We start from the raw sequence: 17,285 nt of genomic DNA, 5'->3' as shown, positions 1-17,285 counted from the left end.
GCCTTTTTTTTTTTTTTTTTTTTTACTTAAATTATCCTGTCTATCTTTTGCCTCTGGGCTTTTATCTTTCTCTTATTTCTTCTTACCTTTCTTTACTTCTTAGTCCATGACTTGCTGTGTAACTAGGTGGCTCATCTCTGGAGTCCTCCTTTTCTCGAGCTCTTCGATCTTTCCTTCCCAGATTTCTTCTCCTTTTTTTCTCTCTGCCTGCCAGCCCCACCTATCCCTTCTCCTGCCTGGCTGTCGGCCATTCATCTCTTCATTAAACCAATCAGGTGTTTAGACAGGCAAAGTAACACAGCTTCACAGAGTTAAACAAATGCAACATAAAAGAATGCAATGCATCTTTCCATCATTAAGTAAATATTTCACAGCATAAACAAATGTTACATATCTTAAATTAATATTCCACAACAAGAGCGCAAATAAATGGCTTAATGACACAACACAAAAAAATTATAAAAACAAGAACAAATTAAACCCATTCAAAAGCAAGAAATAGGAAAATCAGAGCTGAAGTCAATGAAATTGAAGCAAAAAAAAAAAAAAATACAAAGATTAAAACTAAGCTAGTTCTTTGTGAATAGGAACAAAATTCACCAACCCTTAACTCAACTAACCAATAACAGACACTAAAGAAATTCAGAGTATTATGGAAATATTTTAAAAACCTGCACTCTATGAGATCTAAATGAAAGGGTTGATTTTCTAGATTCATTGAATTCACTGACATTAAGAAGTCAACAGCCCATAACAAGTGAAGAGATTAACATAGTAATAAAAAAACTTCCCAGTTTTTTTTTTAAGGCCAGGACTAGGGCCAGATGGATTCGTAGCAGAATTCTACCAGACTTTCAAAAACAATACAGCCAATAGTTTTATTTCTTAAACTATTGAGAACAATAGAAACAGAAGGAGAACTCCCAAATTCCTCCTCCAAAGCTTGTATCACTCTAACACCCAAACCACATAAAGATTGAACAGTAAAAGAAAATGGCAGGTTATATTCCTGAGAAACAAATACTAAAAATATACAATAAAATAATTGCAAACAGGATGCAGAGATACTTTGAAAAGACCATATACCTGAATATATATAGATAGATAGATAGATAGATAGATAGATAGATAGATAGATAGATAGATAATTTTCCCTGAAATACAGGGATAGTGAACACTTGCAAGTCAAAAAAGGAAATCACAAACATGTACTAAAAGACAAAAATCACATGATCACCTTCAAAATATACAGAAATAACCTTTGAGAAAATTCAACATGCCTTTGTGATAAAAGCCCTAGAGAATGTAGGGCTACAGGGAACATAATAAAAGCTACATATGAAAAAACTACAGCCAACTTCTTCTAAATGGAGAAAAACTTGAAGCAATCCCACAGTCAGGAACATAACAAGGATATCTACTATGTCCACTCCTTTTCAATACTGTGCCTCAAATACTAGTTGAACAATAAGGCAAGAGAAAGAAATTAAAGGGATATAGGCAGGAAAAAAAATGATAGTATCCTTGTTTGCAGATGATACTGTAGATTAGCGATCCCAAAAATTGAGAGAACTTCTAGAAGCCATAAACAAATTCAGCAACATGGCAGGATACAAAATTAGCTTGTATTCATCAACAGCTTTTCTGTATACCATCAACAAACATACCAAGGAGGTCATGAACACAAGAGCCTCAAATAATAAACCCAACCAAGGAATTAAGGGCCTCTATAATGAAAACTTTAAACCTTTGAAGAAATAGAGAAAGACACTAAAAAATGAAAGATATCTCATATTCAATGGTTTAGTAGAATTAACATTGTAAAAATAAACTTGGGAGGCAGAGGCAGGTGGATCTCAGTGAGTTCAAGGCCAGCCTGGTCCACAAAGCACTTTCCAGGACAGCCAAGACTGTTACATAGGGAAACCCTGTCTAGAAAAACAAACAAACAAAAATGACCATTCTACCAAAAGTTATTCATAGACTCAGTGTAATCCTCATCTCATTCTTAGCAGAACTAGATAAAACTATCGTAAATTCACACAGAACCACCAAAGACCTAAGGTAACTAAAAACAATCCTGAGCAAACAAAACAAACAAACAACAAAGCCCTACAATGTTGGAGGGATTGCAGTTCCAAATCTTAACATATATTACAGAGCCATAGTAGTAAAAACAATTTAATATTGGCACAAAACTAGACATTTACACCAATGGGACAAAATTAAAAACACACATGAGCACAATTCCAGCCACTTAGTATTTAACAAAGACACCAACAACATATGCTGGAAAAATGAAAACATCTTCAAAATATGTTGCTGGGAAAATGATTCCACATACAGAAAAATGAAGTTAGACCCATGTCTATCACCTTGCACAAAAATTAACTTCAAATGAACCAAAGACCTAAACCTGGAACCTAAAACACGGAAACTGCTAGAAGAAAACTTAGGCCGTGCCCTACATGATACAGATGCAGGAAAGGACTTCCTGAATGGGACTCCATTTGCCCAAGAATTAAGGCCAACAATTGACAGGTGGAACCTCATGAAACTAAAAAGCTTCTGCACAGCTAAAGAAACAGTCAGGTGGGTAAAGAGAAAGCCCACTTCAGGGAGAGACTCTTTGCCAACTATACATCTGACAGAGGATTAATACCCAGAATATATAAAGAATAATAAAACAAAAAACAAATTTATTCTAAAATTGGGCCTGAAACCTGAATAGAGAGTTCTCAAAAGAAAAAAAAATGACTAAAAAAACTAGAAAAATGTTCATTGTCCCTAGTAATTAGAGAAATGAAAATCAAAACAACTTTTAGATTTCATCTTATCCCCCAGTAAGAGTGGGAAAGATCAGTGGAACAACGGAAAGATTTATGGCAGTGCTACCCTGGCAGGTCCCATGGCTGGTGGGAGACAGATACTCCATACAGAGAGAGCTTGGGTATAGAGTTTATGTAGTGGGTATTGGGAAGGGTATAAGGGTAAAGGAGATTATGGGGGGGGGGGGGGGGGGGGGAGACTGAAATCAGTTTTCAGCTTGTCTTGGTGGGAGGGGGGAATTGGGCATGGGCGGAGCTTGTCTTTTAAAGAACCAGACCGGAAGGTACCCAGGTTGAACAGGGAAGCGCAGCAGAATTATAACAACAAATAATAAAGGGGGGTACAAGATTGAAGGGTCCTTTGTTCATTGTTGGTGAGACTGCACACTGGTTTAGCCACTGTGGAAATAAGTTTGGAGAATTCTCAAAAATCTAAAAATAAACCTACAATATGATCCAGCTATACCACTTCTTAGCATATGCCTAGCAGACTCGACATTATACTCCACAGGTACTTGTTCAGCCATGTTTATTGCCTCCTTATTCATAGTACTTAGGAAAGGAAAACAATTTAAATATTGTACAACTGAGGAATGGATAATGAAATTGTGGTACATATATTCTGTGGAGTGGGATTTAGCTGTAAAGAAAAATGAAATCATGAACTTTGCAGGTAAATGGCTAGAAGTGTGTGTGTGTGTACATTTTTTTAAGTGAGGTAACCCCAGGCCAAGAAATACAAATGCCACTTTCTCTAGAAAGGCTAGCACCAAATCTTCAGCTATGAGTAACATAGCCTGTAGTTACATCAGAAACTAGGAAAGTAAACAAGGACCATTGCTTCAGTAGGGGGATTGGAGAGCAATAGAGAAGGTAATATCAGGTTACAAGTATTCTGATCATGAATCAGCTCTTAGTTAGGGTTTCTATTGCTGTGAAAAACACAACTTAGGGGAGGAAAGGGTTTATTTAATCTCACAACGTTCAAGTCATATTCCCTCACTGAAAGAAGTCAGAGCAGGAAGCTAGAGTACGGACCCAGAAGCAGCAATGGTGGGAGAACACTGCCTTCTGGCTTGCTCCCTGTATATAGCTCACTCAGTACGCTTTCTTATGCAGCCCAGGACTACCTGCCTGTGGGCGGCACTGTTCCAGGGAGCTGTGCACTCCCCATCAGTAATTAGTCAAGAGAATGGCCTACAGACTCACCTATAGGCAATCAGATGGAAGTATTTTCTCCTTTAAGGTTTCTTCCTCCAAACATTTTTGGCTTATGGCAAGTTGACAAAAACTAACCAGAGAATTTAATGCCTTCTCACTACATTAAAAATATAGTTAATAGTGTCCCATTTAAAGTGAAATAGTTATGTATTATTAGTACCTATAGCATATAGGCTTTAAGATTTGCTTAAGAGAGTGTCAAAAAGTAGAATAATTTGGAACGAGGGGCTGTTTTTTATGTATTTTAAGTGTGGGCTTTTGTTTTCTCTGAATTTGAGTTGTTCAACTTGTGTGTGTTGCTTTGTTAGTAGAATCTGTTTAGAAAGCTCATTTATTTTGCTCTTGTGTGTTCTGTTTTCAGAGCAGTGGAAAGAGCTCAGTGCTGGAAAGCCTCGTGGGGAGGGACCTTCTTCCCAGAGGGACTGGTGTGGTCACCCGGAGACCTCTCATTCTGCAACTGGTCCACGTCTCACCAGAAGATAAACGAAAAACAACTGGAGAAGAAAATGGTAAATTTCAGAACTGGAGTAAGAATTGTTTTAAAATGTTATTCTGGTTTTGTCTATTGTTAAGATAATGAATTTCAAGTAAAAAGTTGGCTAGTAAATTGGAAATAGTGGCTATAGCAAAATCAGAAATCTTGTGGAGTGCTTTTAATCTTTCATATAAAACAATTTTTATTGATTGGAAATGCTGAACAGTTTTTGGTAATAGTCCCTTTTGAATAATTCAGCTTAGTAAACTGTCTTTAAATAGAAATCAGTTACTTAAAGTAAAAAAAAGTTCCTATTTTATTTGCCATTTTTTTGGGCTCATCATGTGCTCACTAATTTTGATTATACTTTCCATTAGTCCTAAGAGAAGGGCTATCTATTACTTAAAGAAAAATTTCTTGGTTTTGTGAGACAGGGTAGTCTAAATTATCTTCAGAATCTAAGGATGACTTCAAACTTGAGACCCTCTATCCTCCTGCGTCTACTAAGTGTCTGCGTTACAGATGTGCTGCCATGTCCAACTGTAGAAGAGATTAAACAGTAAGGTCCCCTCTATAGCATGTACTACTTGTACTTTTCTTTCTGTTTTATTTTGTGTTTTTTTTTTTTTGAGACAGGGTTTCTCTGTGTAGCCCTGGCTGTCCTAGAAATCCCTCTGTAGACCAGGCTGGCCTCGAACTCACAGAGATCCGCCTGCCTCTGCCTCCTCAGTGCTGGCATGAAAAGTGTGTGCACCACTGTCTGGCCTGATGGGTGTTTTTGTTTTTAAATAGAGTATATGAATAGTAAGACCAGAGTATGAATATTGTCATGGTTGTATATAGCTGGATCTTTTCAAATTAAGGTATTTTAAGAAACGTTCTCTGTTAAGAAATTTTAAATTGTTTATGGTACATATATGCATCATATTAATCATATTAGTGAGATTTGAAATGGTTGAAAATAGTACACCCAGTGATCCTTTTCAGTTCAGGGTCTGACATAGACTTGTGTCCTCACATTGTGGATGTGCTCTGCCTTGCCCAAGGTGTTTGTGCAGAGCACCAGCTGGAGAGATTTATCCTCAGTGCAGTCTCATTGTTTATCTTCTGCCCCGAGGTGGGTGCTATGTGACTTCTGGTTTTCTCCCCTTCGTTTGTCATAGAAGACATTGTAGTGATGACTCTAATTTTATTAAAGTAGGGGAGAAACCTGTCTTGAGCATCTACTATGACTTAAAAACAGGGACTCCAAAATAACTGAAGAAAGTTAATGAGCTTATAGATATTAGTAAGTATATCTTATAATTGACTGTCAGCTAAATAGGAAACTTTTTAATTGCTAGGTATCTTCTTTTTTTTTTTTTTTTTTTTGGAATTTTCGAGACAGGGTTTCTCCGTAGCTTTTTTGGTTCCAATCCTGGAACTAGCTCTTGTAGACCAGGCTAGCCTCGAACCGAGTGCTGGGATTATAGGCGTGTGCCACCACTGCCCAGTTTAGGTATCTTCTTGATATACTAGTATTTATTTTTTATTTTATTATTGAAGTTTTTTTGTTTTATTTATTTTACTTTGAGACAGTCTTGCTACATAGCCCTTACTGACTTCTAATTTACTGTGTAACCAGGTGGCTTATTTGCAGTTTCCTCTTAATACAGACATGTACGACTATGCCCAGGTTATTTAAAGTTTGAACCTTGAGTTTAATCATTCTTGACGAACCTGTGGCTTAGCCTCAAATATCTAGAATAAAATTTTTGGAATTTTCATCCTTACCAATTCCATCAAACACATTACCTAATACCTTAAACCAAGACTTTCAGGAAGTATATGCCTCTAGGTCACCTTTTTTTCCCTTAGCCATTTTGAAAGGGCAGTTTGTCTATCAGAGACCATTTGTAGATGTCGTGTTTTCTCAAATCAAATTAGCCATGTCAGTTCCTTGGTGTCATTTTGCCTATATGTCCAGCATGTTTTGTTGATGTGTGGGCAGGCCAGTAAAACTGCACTTTTTTATCTGCAAATCTATTACTCCTGAGCTTAGACCCTGTTACATATGTGCATTTCCTTATATATAAAGAAAAATATAGACTGTGTTCCACCCTTCCTTGAAGTGATAGCTATTTTAGAGTATAAAATAATTATGAATTTGAGTATTAAATTTCATTCTTATTCTACCATAATTCTTAGCTTTTTTTTTTAACCATTATTTCTATTTCTATTTCTGAGTGAATATGTGTGTAGGCGTGGTATGTGTTTGTTCTTGCAAGTGTGCCCCAGTCATTGGACAACTGGGGGGAATTGGTTATCTCCGTCCGCCAAGTGGGTCCTGGGGATTAAACTCTGGAAATTAGGCTTGCCAGAGAGGCCTTTACCTCCTGAGCCACCTTGCTGGCTATTCTTACCTTCTTATCAATGCCACTTTCTCCTTTGGAAAAGCAATCTAGGCTTACCAAATCATTCTGGCCTTGTGGAAATTAAGAGCTAGGGGAGCAGATCAATATACAGTTTGGTTTTAAAAAACATGAACAGTGAGAGAAAATAGTTGTGAAGAAAGCATCACAAAAAAAGAAGAAAAGGGGGGGGGGAAAGCCCTCAAAAAGATAAAAACAAACCCAAGACTTTTTGTATATGGTTCTTTTTTATTTTATTTTACAAATCTGCTTTTATTTACTTTTTATTAGTTTAAAGTCATGAAAGGTACAGCCTCACAGAGTCTGTGTCCAGTGGACTTTACAGGAAGGTTGCTTCAGAATTAGGCATGAACCATGCCACTGTTGCCATGGGCCCGAGTTCCCAAGATTACTCTTCTTTTGTTCAGGTTCCTTCCAGATGTCAGGGTTGTTTTAGCTCTACACACACAAACACATCTCTTGCATTAAAAAATTCCCTTTCATACTGGGTATAAAAGCTATAAAAACTTCTTGAGGTTTTATACATAAGAGAGCCCCAGTTATCAATAATGTGTTAAGAGCAGTTATCAATAATGTGTGAAACAGTACTTTTAACCTGAGGTCTATAAAAACTGGCTAAAATACTTTGTATTTAGTGAATATAATTAGCAGGAAGTGGAAGAATTGTGACAGTAGATTCTGCTGGATTGAGTTCATAAATTTAAAGACTTAATGTTTTGTGGTGTTTGCTAAACACAAATACCCTCAGAAACAGTCATTTTTAGCAAATAGGCTAATTGCATTATTTACTAATTTTGAAGGGTTCAGAGGATGTGCTTGTCATATCTCCTGCACTCTTTTAAACCAGACACTTTATCTTTTCCCGCAGTAGGCTTTTAAATAGCTCAGGCAAACTTTTTGAAAGTAAAATAATTTTAATACATTTAGAATTAGCCACAATAACATAATTATAATGAAAACCTGTTCACTAAAATCCTTAAAAATATCAAAGCATTACCTACACTATGCTTTGCTTATAGTACATAAAAATATATTTGTTCCTACAATTCTATTAAGTTTTGAATAATTAAATGCTTATGTGCATTTGAAATGTAATCATGTTTCTACACATTTAAGTGTTTTAGAAATTTAAAGTTTTAGGGATAAGCACTAAAATTACTTTGTGCTATTTCTCTTTAACTACAGACCCTGCTACATGGAAAAACTCAAGACACCTTTCTAAAGGTTTATCCATTTGTTCTTAGCCCTTCTTTCTAGAATGCGTGCATGTGTGCTTATGTACCCTTCCAGGCTGTGCGCATCTGTTTTCCTTCCATTTTATTTGCCTGTCCACATTGACTGCAGGTTTTAGAGGTTCTTGTTAGTGTTTTGGCATTGCATTAACATGCAGGCTTTTTTGGTAGTGAATTTACCTTAATTTTTACAAAAACATAATTGTGAAGACAGTGAAACTTTTGTATGGCTAATTAAATTAAAAATAGCCCTGTGGTATGTGATACTGCCTCTGTGAGTTCTGTGACCTCCATTAGTCTTCTCCTTCAAAGAGCCTTCTTGGAAGAAGGTCCTAAGCTTCAAGTAGGATCTGGTTTTATGTTTAGTCCAACAAAGATCTAAATAAATGTTTATGAGGATATCTTATTTCAGGTGACTCATGCATTAAATATTTTAAATCATTAAGCTATTTTAAGCTTCTGAATTTGGTGGGAGTAGAATAGCTGTGCTTGGGTAAGCTGTCAAGAGGAGTAGATTGACTAGAAACTAGCAGGATGCTGAGTCCTTACAGGACATATGTATTTCTGTTTTTATTCATATCATTCATTGGCCTTGAGAGCAATCACCTTGACAGTGTGCACTGCAAGCCGCTAATGCCCTGTCACTGAGAGCTTAATATATAGCCAACAGAAAACCAAATAAAAGACAAAGATTTTTTTAATGGGAAAATTAACTTATTTCATTCTTATGTTGCATGCATATTTTAAACTTTAATGTTATATACACATTTGTTATATATGATTTGCTTTTGCATTATTCTTTGGGATTCTTAATTTTTCTTCCTATAGTTCTTCAAATTTTTTGTGGGATAAACTGCTTTCATGTATAAAATTGTTGAAAGAAATGATCAGTTATCCTAATCGCAAACCAATAAGAAATAAACAGTTTGTAAGAACTAGATTTCAAATGCTGGGAGGACTTGCAGGCAACTCTACTTGAAGTTAGGCCTGCCTTTGTAGTCTATGCTGGGCTTTAAAAGATGCAAATGTGTATTTATCAGTCTTAAAATTGAGACAATTGGTATTTTGTTGTCAGAGAAAAGCAGTTCATTGTGTAAGTTTTTAATTCCTAACAATAAAACCCAATTTCCAGTCTCTAAGAAATGAATTTTTCTTTCTCTAGGAGTTGAAGCAGAAGAATGGGGTAAATTTCTTCACACCAAAAACAAGGTAATCACTCAAGAATATAAAGAAATAACATATAGAAAATAACATTTTTGTAGGATAATAGGGAATATAGTTTCTTACTGGCGATGTTTTTCTTGAAATAAAACCAAATTTGTTTACTTTGTAAACCTAAAATAAAATTTGTCTCAGTAACATTTCTAGCCTCAGTTTAATATGACTTGATCCATTCCAATTCGGAGATTTTTAAGGACAACTTTGAAACAAATCTTAGAAAAATGTATATATATACATGAGAAATTGTGAACTAGTCTTCTGAAGTAGATCCATATATATTCTTTAAATGTGGCCTCCACCCCTTAAGAACTGATCTTATTTAGAATATGATTCTTTTTGTTTCAACAATTTTTAGCTTTACACAGATTTTGATGAAATTCGACAAGAAATTGAAAATGAAACCGAAAGAATTTCAGGGAATAATAAGGTAGGCACTGTTTAAGACCTGGAAGACTTAAACAAAAGTAAATATATTGCTGAACATCTTCTGTATATAATAATATATAAGCGCATTGCAAAGTCTTAATCTCCTTCCCTCCAGTAGTGATGTTGAATATGGGGCCTAGTACATGCTAGGTAAGCGTTCTACCACTGAGCTGTATCCTAACGCCTTTTTTTCCTTCTGAGACAGTGTCACACTGCATTACTCACCTAGGCTAGTCTTGAACTTGGGATCCACCTGTTTCATCTTCCTAAGTAACTGGGAATTAAAAATCTGTGTATTGCCAGACCTCGTTTATAATTCATAATCTTTCTTTAAAAACAGAATACTTTACAAACATATAAAAAAACTTAGCTGAATAATTATCTTTGTGTAAGTTGTGGTGGTTTATATCCTTATTCCCAGCATTGGGGAGTTAGAGGCAGGAGGAGCTAGCTACACACAGAAATAGTTTCACAAACACCAAGAACTAGGGACATAGCTCATTGATAGGCCATTTGTTTGGGGGAGGTCCTGGGTTAGATCTCCAGCAGCACACACTGCCGTAGTTTCTTTTCTATTGCTGCGATGAATACCCCAACAAAGGCAATGCAAGGGAGAAGGTTTATTTAGCAGTTCCCAGATACAGTCCATCGTGACAGGGATGTCACAGCAGCAAAAGCTTTTGAAGCAGCTGGTCACGTTATGTTCAGAGTCGGAAAAGAACATTGAGTGCATGGGTACATATTAATTTTTAATTGTCTTTTTCCACTTATATAGCTTTGGTACCACTCACAATTCAGATGAGTCTTTCCAATTCAAGAGTGATAAAGACAGTCTTCTACAGGCATGCCCTTTCCCCAGGTGATTCCAGTTTCTGCCAAGTTGACAGTTAACACAGCTTATCAGACACATGCATGCATACACTTATTCACCTTAAAACTTCCGTTCATGTAAAATATTTATATTGTGTGATCATAATTACATAGTACTTGATTACAGTAAAATATTTACTTTCTAAGAATGTGAGAATTTTAAATCAAGTATTCTAAGATACCTTTAATGTCACAATTGCTCTCCTTTAAATCATTTTTGTACCCTGTATTGTGAATCCTTTTGTTTATATTGCTGTTCTGTGTAATCTGGAGGAACTTTAAATCTCACAAGTGGTCCTGAGCCATTAGTCATATCCAGTATATATTTGTTGCCAGGTCCTATGACAACAGAAGTTATTTTCTGACAGAAATGCATTTTTGCAGCTGCTTTTTTGCCTGTTGAAAATATTTGCCTCTTTTCAGTGACTGTTTTGCTCACTGTCAGACTCTAAGCTAGTACCTTGAAGTCACTACTGTTGCCACCACACTTTCTAAATTCCCTACACCAGGTTGATCCTGGATTATGACAGTAATATAGCTAGATGGGACTAGATTATATCAGGGATAGCTTTTTGTGTCAGGGGTCTGAAAATTGAGGTACTTTTGCCTGAGCAGGACTCTGAGATCAAATTCATGGGCATAGCTTCTTACCTGTTCCTCTCTCAGCTCAGCACCATCAGCTCAGGAACATCATTTTGGATAAATAAAATGCACTGTTCTTCTGTTAACTGCTTTTAAAAGATGGCATATGCCTATAGAAAAGGAAGTGAAGTCATTTAGGGAGAAGAAATTTTATATATTAATGGTATGGGGTTGGATAGGATTATAATCCTTGTTTTTATGATTGGCTGCCTTCTCATTCATGTTTCATTATGCTTCTATTACTGAAAAATTTTAGGAACCATAGTTTAATAAATATTTTAAAGCATCTAAAATCTATGTGCTTGAATGTAGTTTACATTAGCATTTCATTAATTGAAATTCAATTCTGATTGTAATATATTTGAAACTCATTTTTAGGGAGTAAGCCCTGAGCCAATCCATCTTAAGGTCTTCTCACCCAACGTTGTCAATCTGACACTTGTGGATTTACCAGGAATGACCAAGGTAAGGAATATCTGTTGCTCATTTTTCGTTTAAAGAAATGTGTTTTGTTTTCTTTTTAACATTAACCTAATCTGAGAATAATGAGTTGATTTTGCAGTTACTATTAATATCAGAAAGCCCTAATTTTTCCTTAAAATGCTTTCTTTACCTTGGCTCCAGTATATCATAGTCTAGAATTCCATCTACAGTCTCTCTGACCACCCCTTTTTCCTCTTTCTTGCTGGTTTCTTGCTGTCCCACCATAGTCTGAACAGCTCTTTTCTTAGATTTCTTGTGCTCTTTAGGTACACAAAACACAATCTAATTAGATTGATAGTATATAGCTTTAAGTGCATGAGTTTGAATATTTTGGCATTCAGATTATTTCCAGGTATATGTCCATCTAAGCACTTGGCATACACATTTAAATGTTTTAATAAGCATTACAGCTTTGCTATGTCTAATACCAAATTTCTGATCTGTCCTTTAACTATATTTGATCCATTATCTTCCCTATCTTCATAATTGGCAATTACATTGTACTGATTGGTCAGCCAAAACCTTACAGTCGTCCTTAAGTTTTCTTTACCTTTTTTTTTTTTTTTAAATCTTTCAGCAAATCTCTGGGCATTCCTTATTTTTAAACTATATCCAGAATTCTATTACCTCTTTACATATTCATAGCAGAGGTAGCCATTGTTATTTCACTTGGGTTAGCATAAATTACAAGACATATAATAGGTCTCGCTTGTTTATTTTTATGTGCATTAGTGTTTTACCTATATGTATATCTATGTGAGGGTGTCAAATCCCCTGCAGTTGAGAGCTGCCATATGAGTGCAGGTAATTGAACCTAGATCCTCTGGAAAAGCACAGTGCTCTTAACTACTTAGTCATCTGTCCAGCCCCTGTTTTTATCTTTTAAGTAATCACAGTATTCTATTAAAGTAAAAATTAGATTGTGTCATTTCTTGACTTAAAATCTCTTCAGAGACTTCCTAGTTCTCTCTACTGAGAATACTGAGAGTTACAAGTTTACTGAGAGTACAAGCTTAAGTTCCTGGAAACTCCTGTGTTATTCTCTTACTTTATTAGTTTACTTCTCCATCTCAGGGTGGCCTTTAACTGTCTGTCTACTGAGGCTGACCTTGAATTCCTTATCTTCCTACTCCCAGATGCTGGGACTACAGGCCCCCATACTAGGTTTCTCTATTTTTTTCTCTAGTTGCTTTTGTTCTGGGTTTCTGCTCTTACTATTCACTCAGTATGGAATGTTCTTTCCCCAGATATCTATATGTACCTCTCTTTACCTTTAGTTTCTGCTTAGTCATCTAAATCTTATTATCTAATTGAGGTAGCCCTGATTATTCTGTTTTAAAACATCATTTAAAGCAAGAATTTAGAAGCATCATTCCCCAGCCTGTGTTCTTGATTGCCCCATCTACCTCTTGGGCCAAATTGTTGTGTCTGTTTAGTGTTTGCCTCTTATTACTAAGACAGATGCTCTAGGAAGGCAGGAACTTGAATATCTTCATTTTATTACTGTGACTTAACCCAATATGTAGAAGAGTGCCAGATGCTGTCACCATACACGGAATGAATAAATGGATTCACCTGACAAATAGTGAATGAATGAATAATCATCTGTATGCAGTTGATACTCAGTAGTCCTTGACATATGATTTATGAAGTAGTTAATTTTTTATATTTGGAAGAGTTACATTTTGAGGCTTTGCACATTACGAGATTCCCAGGTACCGCTATAGCATATTATTAATTTATTTTAGCTATTTATATGTACAGAAACACTTGTATTCTGTGAATTAAATTTGTGGAAAAAGCTGAGTTGATTTTGATTATTGCTCATCTTCGTTTGGTTTAGGTACCTGTAGGTGATCAGCCAAAGGATATTGAGCTTCAGATCAGAGAGCTCATTCTTCGGTTCATCAGTAATCCCAATTCCATCATCCTCGCTGTCACTGCTGCCAATACAGATATGGCAACATCAGAGGCACTCAAGATTTCCAGAGAGGTAGATCCAGATGGTAAGGACGGATGTTTTGTTTAATGGATGTTTGACTTACCATGGTAAATCTTTCCTCAAGAAAAGAATATTATTGAAAGGAATATCTCTAGTTAATACAGATCTTAAAATGCTTTTTATTTTTCCCATAATTTTAAACAGCAATTAGAACAGCAAATAGTTACTTGATTGCTGTAAAGGGTAGGCAAAAATACTTCCTATAAGGTCTATATTTTTAATACCTATCCAATAATTTTAACATTAAATTAGTTTGTAAAATTTTTTTTAGTTGTGAAAGTGAAATTTCAGGTTTTGAATAACCAACATTTAAGAATACATAACTTGTCAGGTGATGGTGGCATATACCTTTAATCCCATCACTTGGGAGGCAGAAATCTCTGAGTTTGAGGCCAGCCTGGTCTACTGAGCAAGTTCCAGGACAGGCTCCAAAACCACAGAGAAACCCTGTCTCGAAAAACCAAAAAATAAAATAAAATAAAAGAATACATAAGTCATAATTGTATAGATTATTATGATACAAGAAATAACTATAGAATCTCCTTTCTGTAGATAAAAGCACAAGACAGACTTAGTCTAGAGGGTTCCCTGAAGGTATCTCTTTTTACAAAGTACTCTTTACCCGGATTGTAACTCAGTGATACTTAGGATAACAGAGGCTTCTCTCAGTCTGTATCAAATGCTAGCTTTGTAGTGAGTGGATAATTGGCCCATAAGGAAACCATTTTTTTCACCTAAATGTTTGAAGATCAACATCTGTGTTACAGTTTTTCCCCTGCTTTGAAAAAAATAATTTTAAATAAAAAATAACTGTTAATTAAAGTTTTCATAAATAGGTATGGTGGTGCACACCTGAAATCCCAGCACTTGGGAGTAAGAGTAAGAAAGGGTCATTGTCAGCTACGGTGAGTTTGGGGATAACTTGATCTACATAAGGCCCTGTCCCTAAATAAATACACTAATAAAATAAGCAATAAGATGGACATATATTTAATCTAGTAATCTTTTTTTTTTTTCTTGGAGGCAATGCCTCACTATGTAGGCCTGGCTGACCTAGACTTGTTAAGATGATCTAAATTGGCAATATATTACAAGGAAATAATGTAATATTAATATATATATTAGTATCCTACATTAGTATATATTACTATCAAATACATTTATTAGTATCAAAATTTAGAAGTGGTGCTGGAGAGATGACTCAGTTGGAAAAAGTGTTTGAAGTGCAAGAATGAAGACCCAAGTACAAATTCCTAGAAGCCAGGCACATCGAAACACCTTAGTAACCCAGTGCTGGGGTTAAAGGAAGGAGGACAGACCCCTAGAGCTTACTCTTCTGCCACTTTAGCCAGTTGGTGAGTTCCAACATCAGTGAGAGACCCTGTCTCAAAGAATAGGATGGAAGGCAATTGAAGAAGATGTCCCATATATGGACTCCACATAAATACACATGCATATGCACATACACACAAAAGCAGTTAGGTGCAATTTAGAAGCAACTTCTTAATGGGGATAACACAATGTGTGACAACAGTAAGTGGTGATTTTGTAGGTTTGGAACAAAAAAGAATTTTTAAAAAACAAAAAAAGTTTTTTTTTTTTTTTATTTTATGTTCATTGGTGTGAGGGTCAGATGCCCTGAACTGGAGTTACAGACAGTTGTGAGCTGCCATGTGGGTGCTGGGAATTGAACTCAGGTCCTCTAGAAGAGCAGCCAGTGCTCTTAACCACTGAGCCATCTCTCCAGCCCAAAGAAAATGTTTATAACTGAAAACTGCCTATTTAAAGCTGCACCTGCCTCTGCTGGAATTGTTACATATATTGGTGTAGAGTGTTGCATTTACTTTGGGAAAGGAGAACAACTTTCTCTTTTTTTGTCTTTTGCTTTTTGCTTTTCAAGACAGGGTTTCTTTTTGTAACTTGACTATCATGGATCTTATTATGTAGATCAGGCTAGCATCTGGCTCCCAAGTGCTGGGATTAAAGGTGTGCACCGCTGCCCAACTATGGGAAACAACTTTCAATCAGCAATCCCATGTTAAATTTTTATATGAAAACCTCTGGAGCCTGGAATGCTTGCTCACTGTTACACCAGCATCCAAGAGAGTAAGGTTAGCCTGGGCTAATGTCCACTCAGATCCCGTTTCAGAAATCAGGGGCTTAGCAGGTGATGGTTTATTGGGTTATGGCTAGCAGGTGATGGTTTATCGGGTGATAGTTAGCAGGTGATGGTTTAGCCCATACAGGCTCTTGCTGCCAGATCTGATGATCTATCTGAGTTGGAGGCCTCAGCTATCACATTGTAAAAGGAGAAATAAACTCCTGAAAGTTGTCCTCTGACCTCTGTACCTGCGGCTGTATTTACATGACCCTTCCCACCCCTTCCACCCCTAATGAGTAAATTAATTAAAGAACCCTTTGTAGGGCTGGAGAGATGGCTCAGAGGTTAAGAACACTGGCTGTTCTTCGAGAGGTCCTGAGTTCAATTCCCAGCAGCCACATGGTTGGCTTATTACCATCTGTTAGGAGTTCTCATGCCCTCTTCTGGCCTGCAGGAATAAATGCAGGCAGAACACTATACATAAAAAATATTTTTTAAATAGACATTAAAAAAACAAACCTTTGTATACAAACATCTGTGATGATTTTATTCATATTTTCCCCAAACTAGAAACAACTCAAATATTTCTCAAATCAAGAATGAATTGCTCAATTAGTACACCCATATAATAAACAGCACTGTTGAACAGTGAACTGCTCATGTCTGCTACAGTGTGGACAGCCCTCAGATGCGTCGTGGTGAATGAAAGAATAGAGGTAGAACTGAAGGACAGTTTTGGTTACCTAGTAAAAGAGTATTGTGGGGAGGTGAATTGTTAGGATTGAGGTAGTATGTACTTGTCAGAAAGAAGAAAATTAGAGTCTGGTCGTGTGGTTCACTAATACAGTGAGTGCTTAGCATATCCAAGGCCATAGGGTTCCCCCCGCCCCAGCACTGCCAAAGGGTTGGGTGGGGGACAAGATTACACACCAAAAATAGTAAATATTAAACAAAATTTTAGACGCTTAGAGATATCGACCTAAGAACTACTAAGAAATTACTTACAGAGCTGGGGAGTTGGCACAGTGGTTAAGAGCACTTGGTAATCTTGCAAAGGACCAGAGTTTGGTTCCCAGCACCTACATCAGTCAGCTGACAACTGTCTAATACACTAGCTCCAGAGGATCCAACTCCCTCTTATGGCCTCTTTCCATGCACATACATAGACACCCACGTATACATAATTTTAAAAAGTTTATTTTTAAAAATTACTCATGAAAACAAGTTTTAAGATTTTATGCCATATTTAAATTTCATATAAAGTACTAGAAGCAAATATTAGGAAAATATTTCCAAAATGATGGAAGAGGCAAAGTGTTTGTTAGAATTATAGATGAAGATTTTCCTTTATTAAATGTAATGCTTTTTTCTTT

General features: G+C 36.2%; 1 protein-coding gene across 8 annotated transcripts in view; it reads left to right on the top strand.

Moving 5' to 3' along the window:
* The window catches only part of Dnm1l (dynamin 1 like), a 49,409-nt gene that overhangs the window by 14,674 nt on the left and 17,450 nt on the right, over positions 1 to 17,285 (top strand). For 4 of the 8 annotated variants that reach the window (XM_050125127.1, XM_050125126.1, XM_050125122.1 and 1 more), the window contains exons 2-7: positions 4,411 to 4,558; positions 8,121 to 8,159; positions 9,330 to 9,376; positions 9,744 to 9,815; positions 11,705 to 11,791; positions 13,653 to 13,815. In XM_050125127.1, the coding sequence (XP_049981084.1) occupies positions 4,411 to 4,558; positions 8,121 to 8,159; positions 9,330 to 9,376; positions 9,744 to 9,815; positions 11,705 to 11,791; positions 13,653 to 13,815 (556 nt within the window). The remainder of the gene's footprint in view (positions 1 to 4,410; positions 4,559 to 8,120; positions 8,160 to 9,329; positions 9,377 to 9,743; positions 9,816 to 11,704; positions 11,792 to 13,652; positions 13,816 to 17,285) is intronic. The other 4 variants (XM_050125120.1, XM_050125125.1, XM_050125124.1 and 1 more) reach the window with 1 other exon arrangement.

The sequence above is a fragment of the Alexandromys fortis genome, unplaced genomic scaffold (assembly GCF_014885135.2).
Source record: "Alexandromys fortis isolate MF-2015 unplaced genomic scaffold, M_Fortis_MF-2015_v1.1 scaffold_239, whole genome shotgun sequence".
Classification (NCBI taxonomy): domain Eukaryota; kingdom Metazoa; phylum Chordata; class Mammalia; order Rodentia; family Cricetidae; genus Alexandromys; species Alexandromys fortis.
Note: the sequence above shows the minus strand (reverse complement) of the source record. Positions and strands in the feature narration are given on the sequence as shown.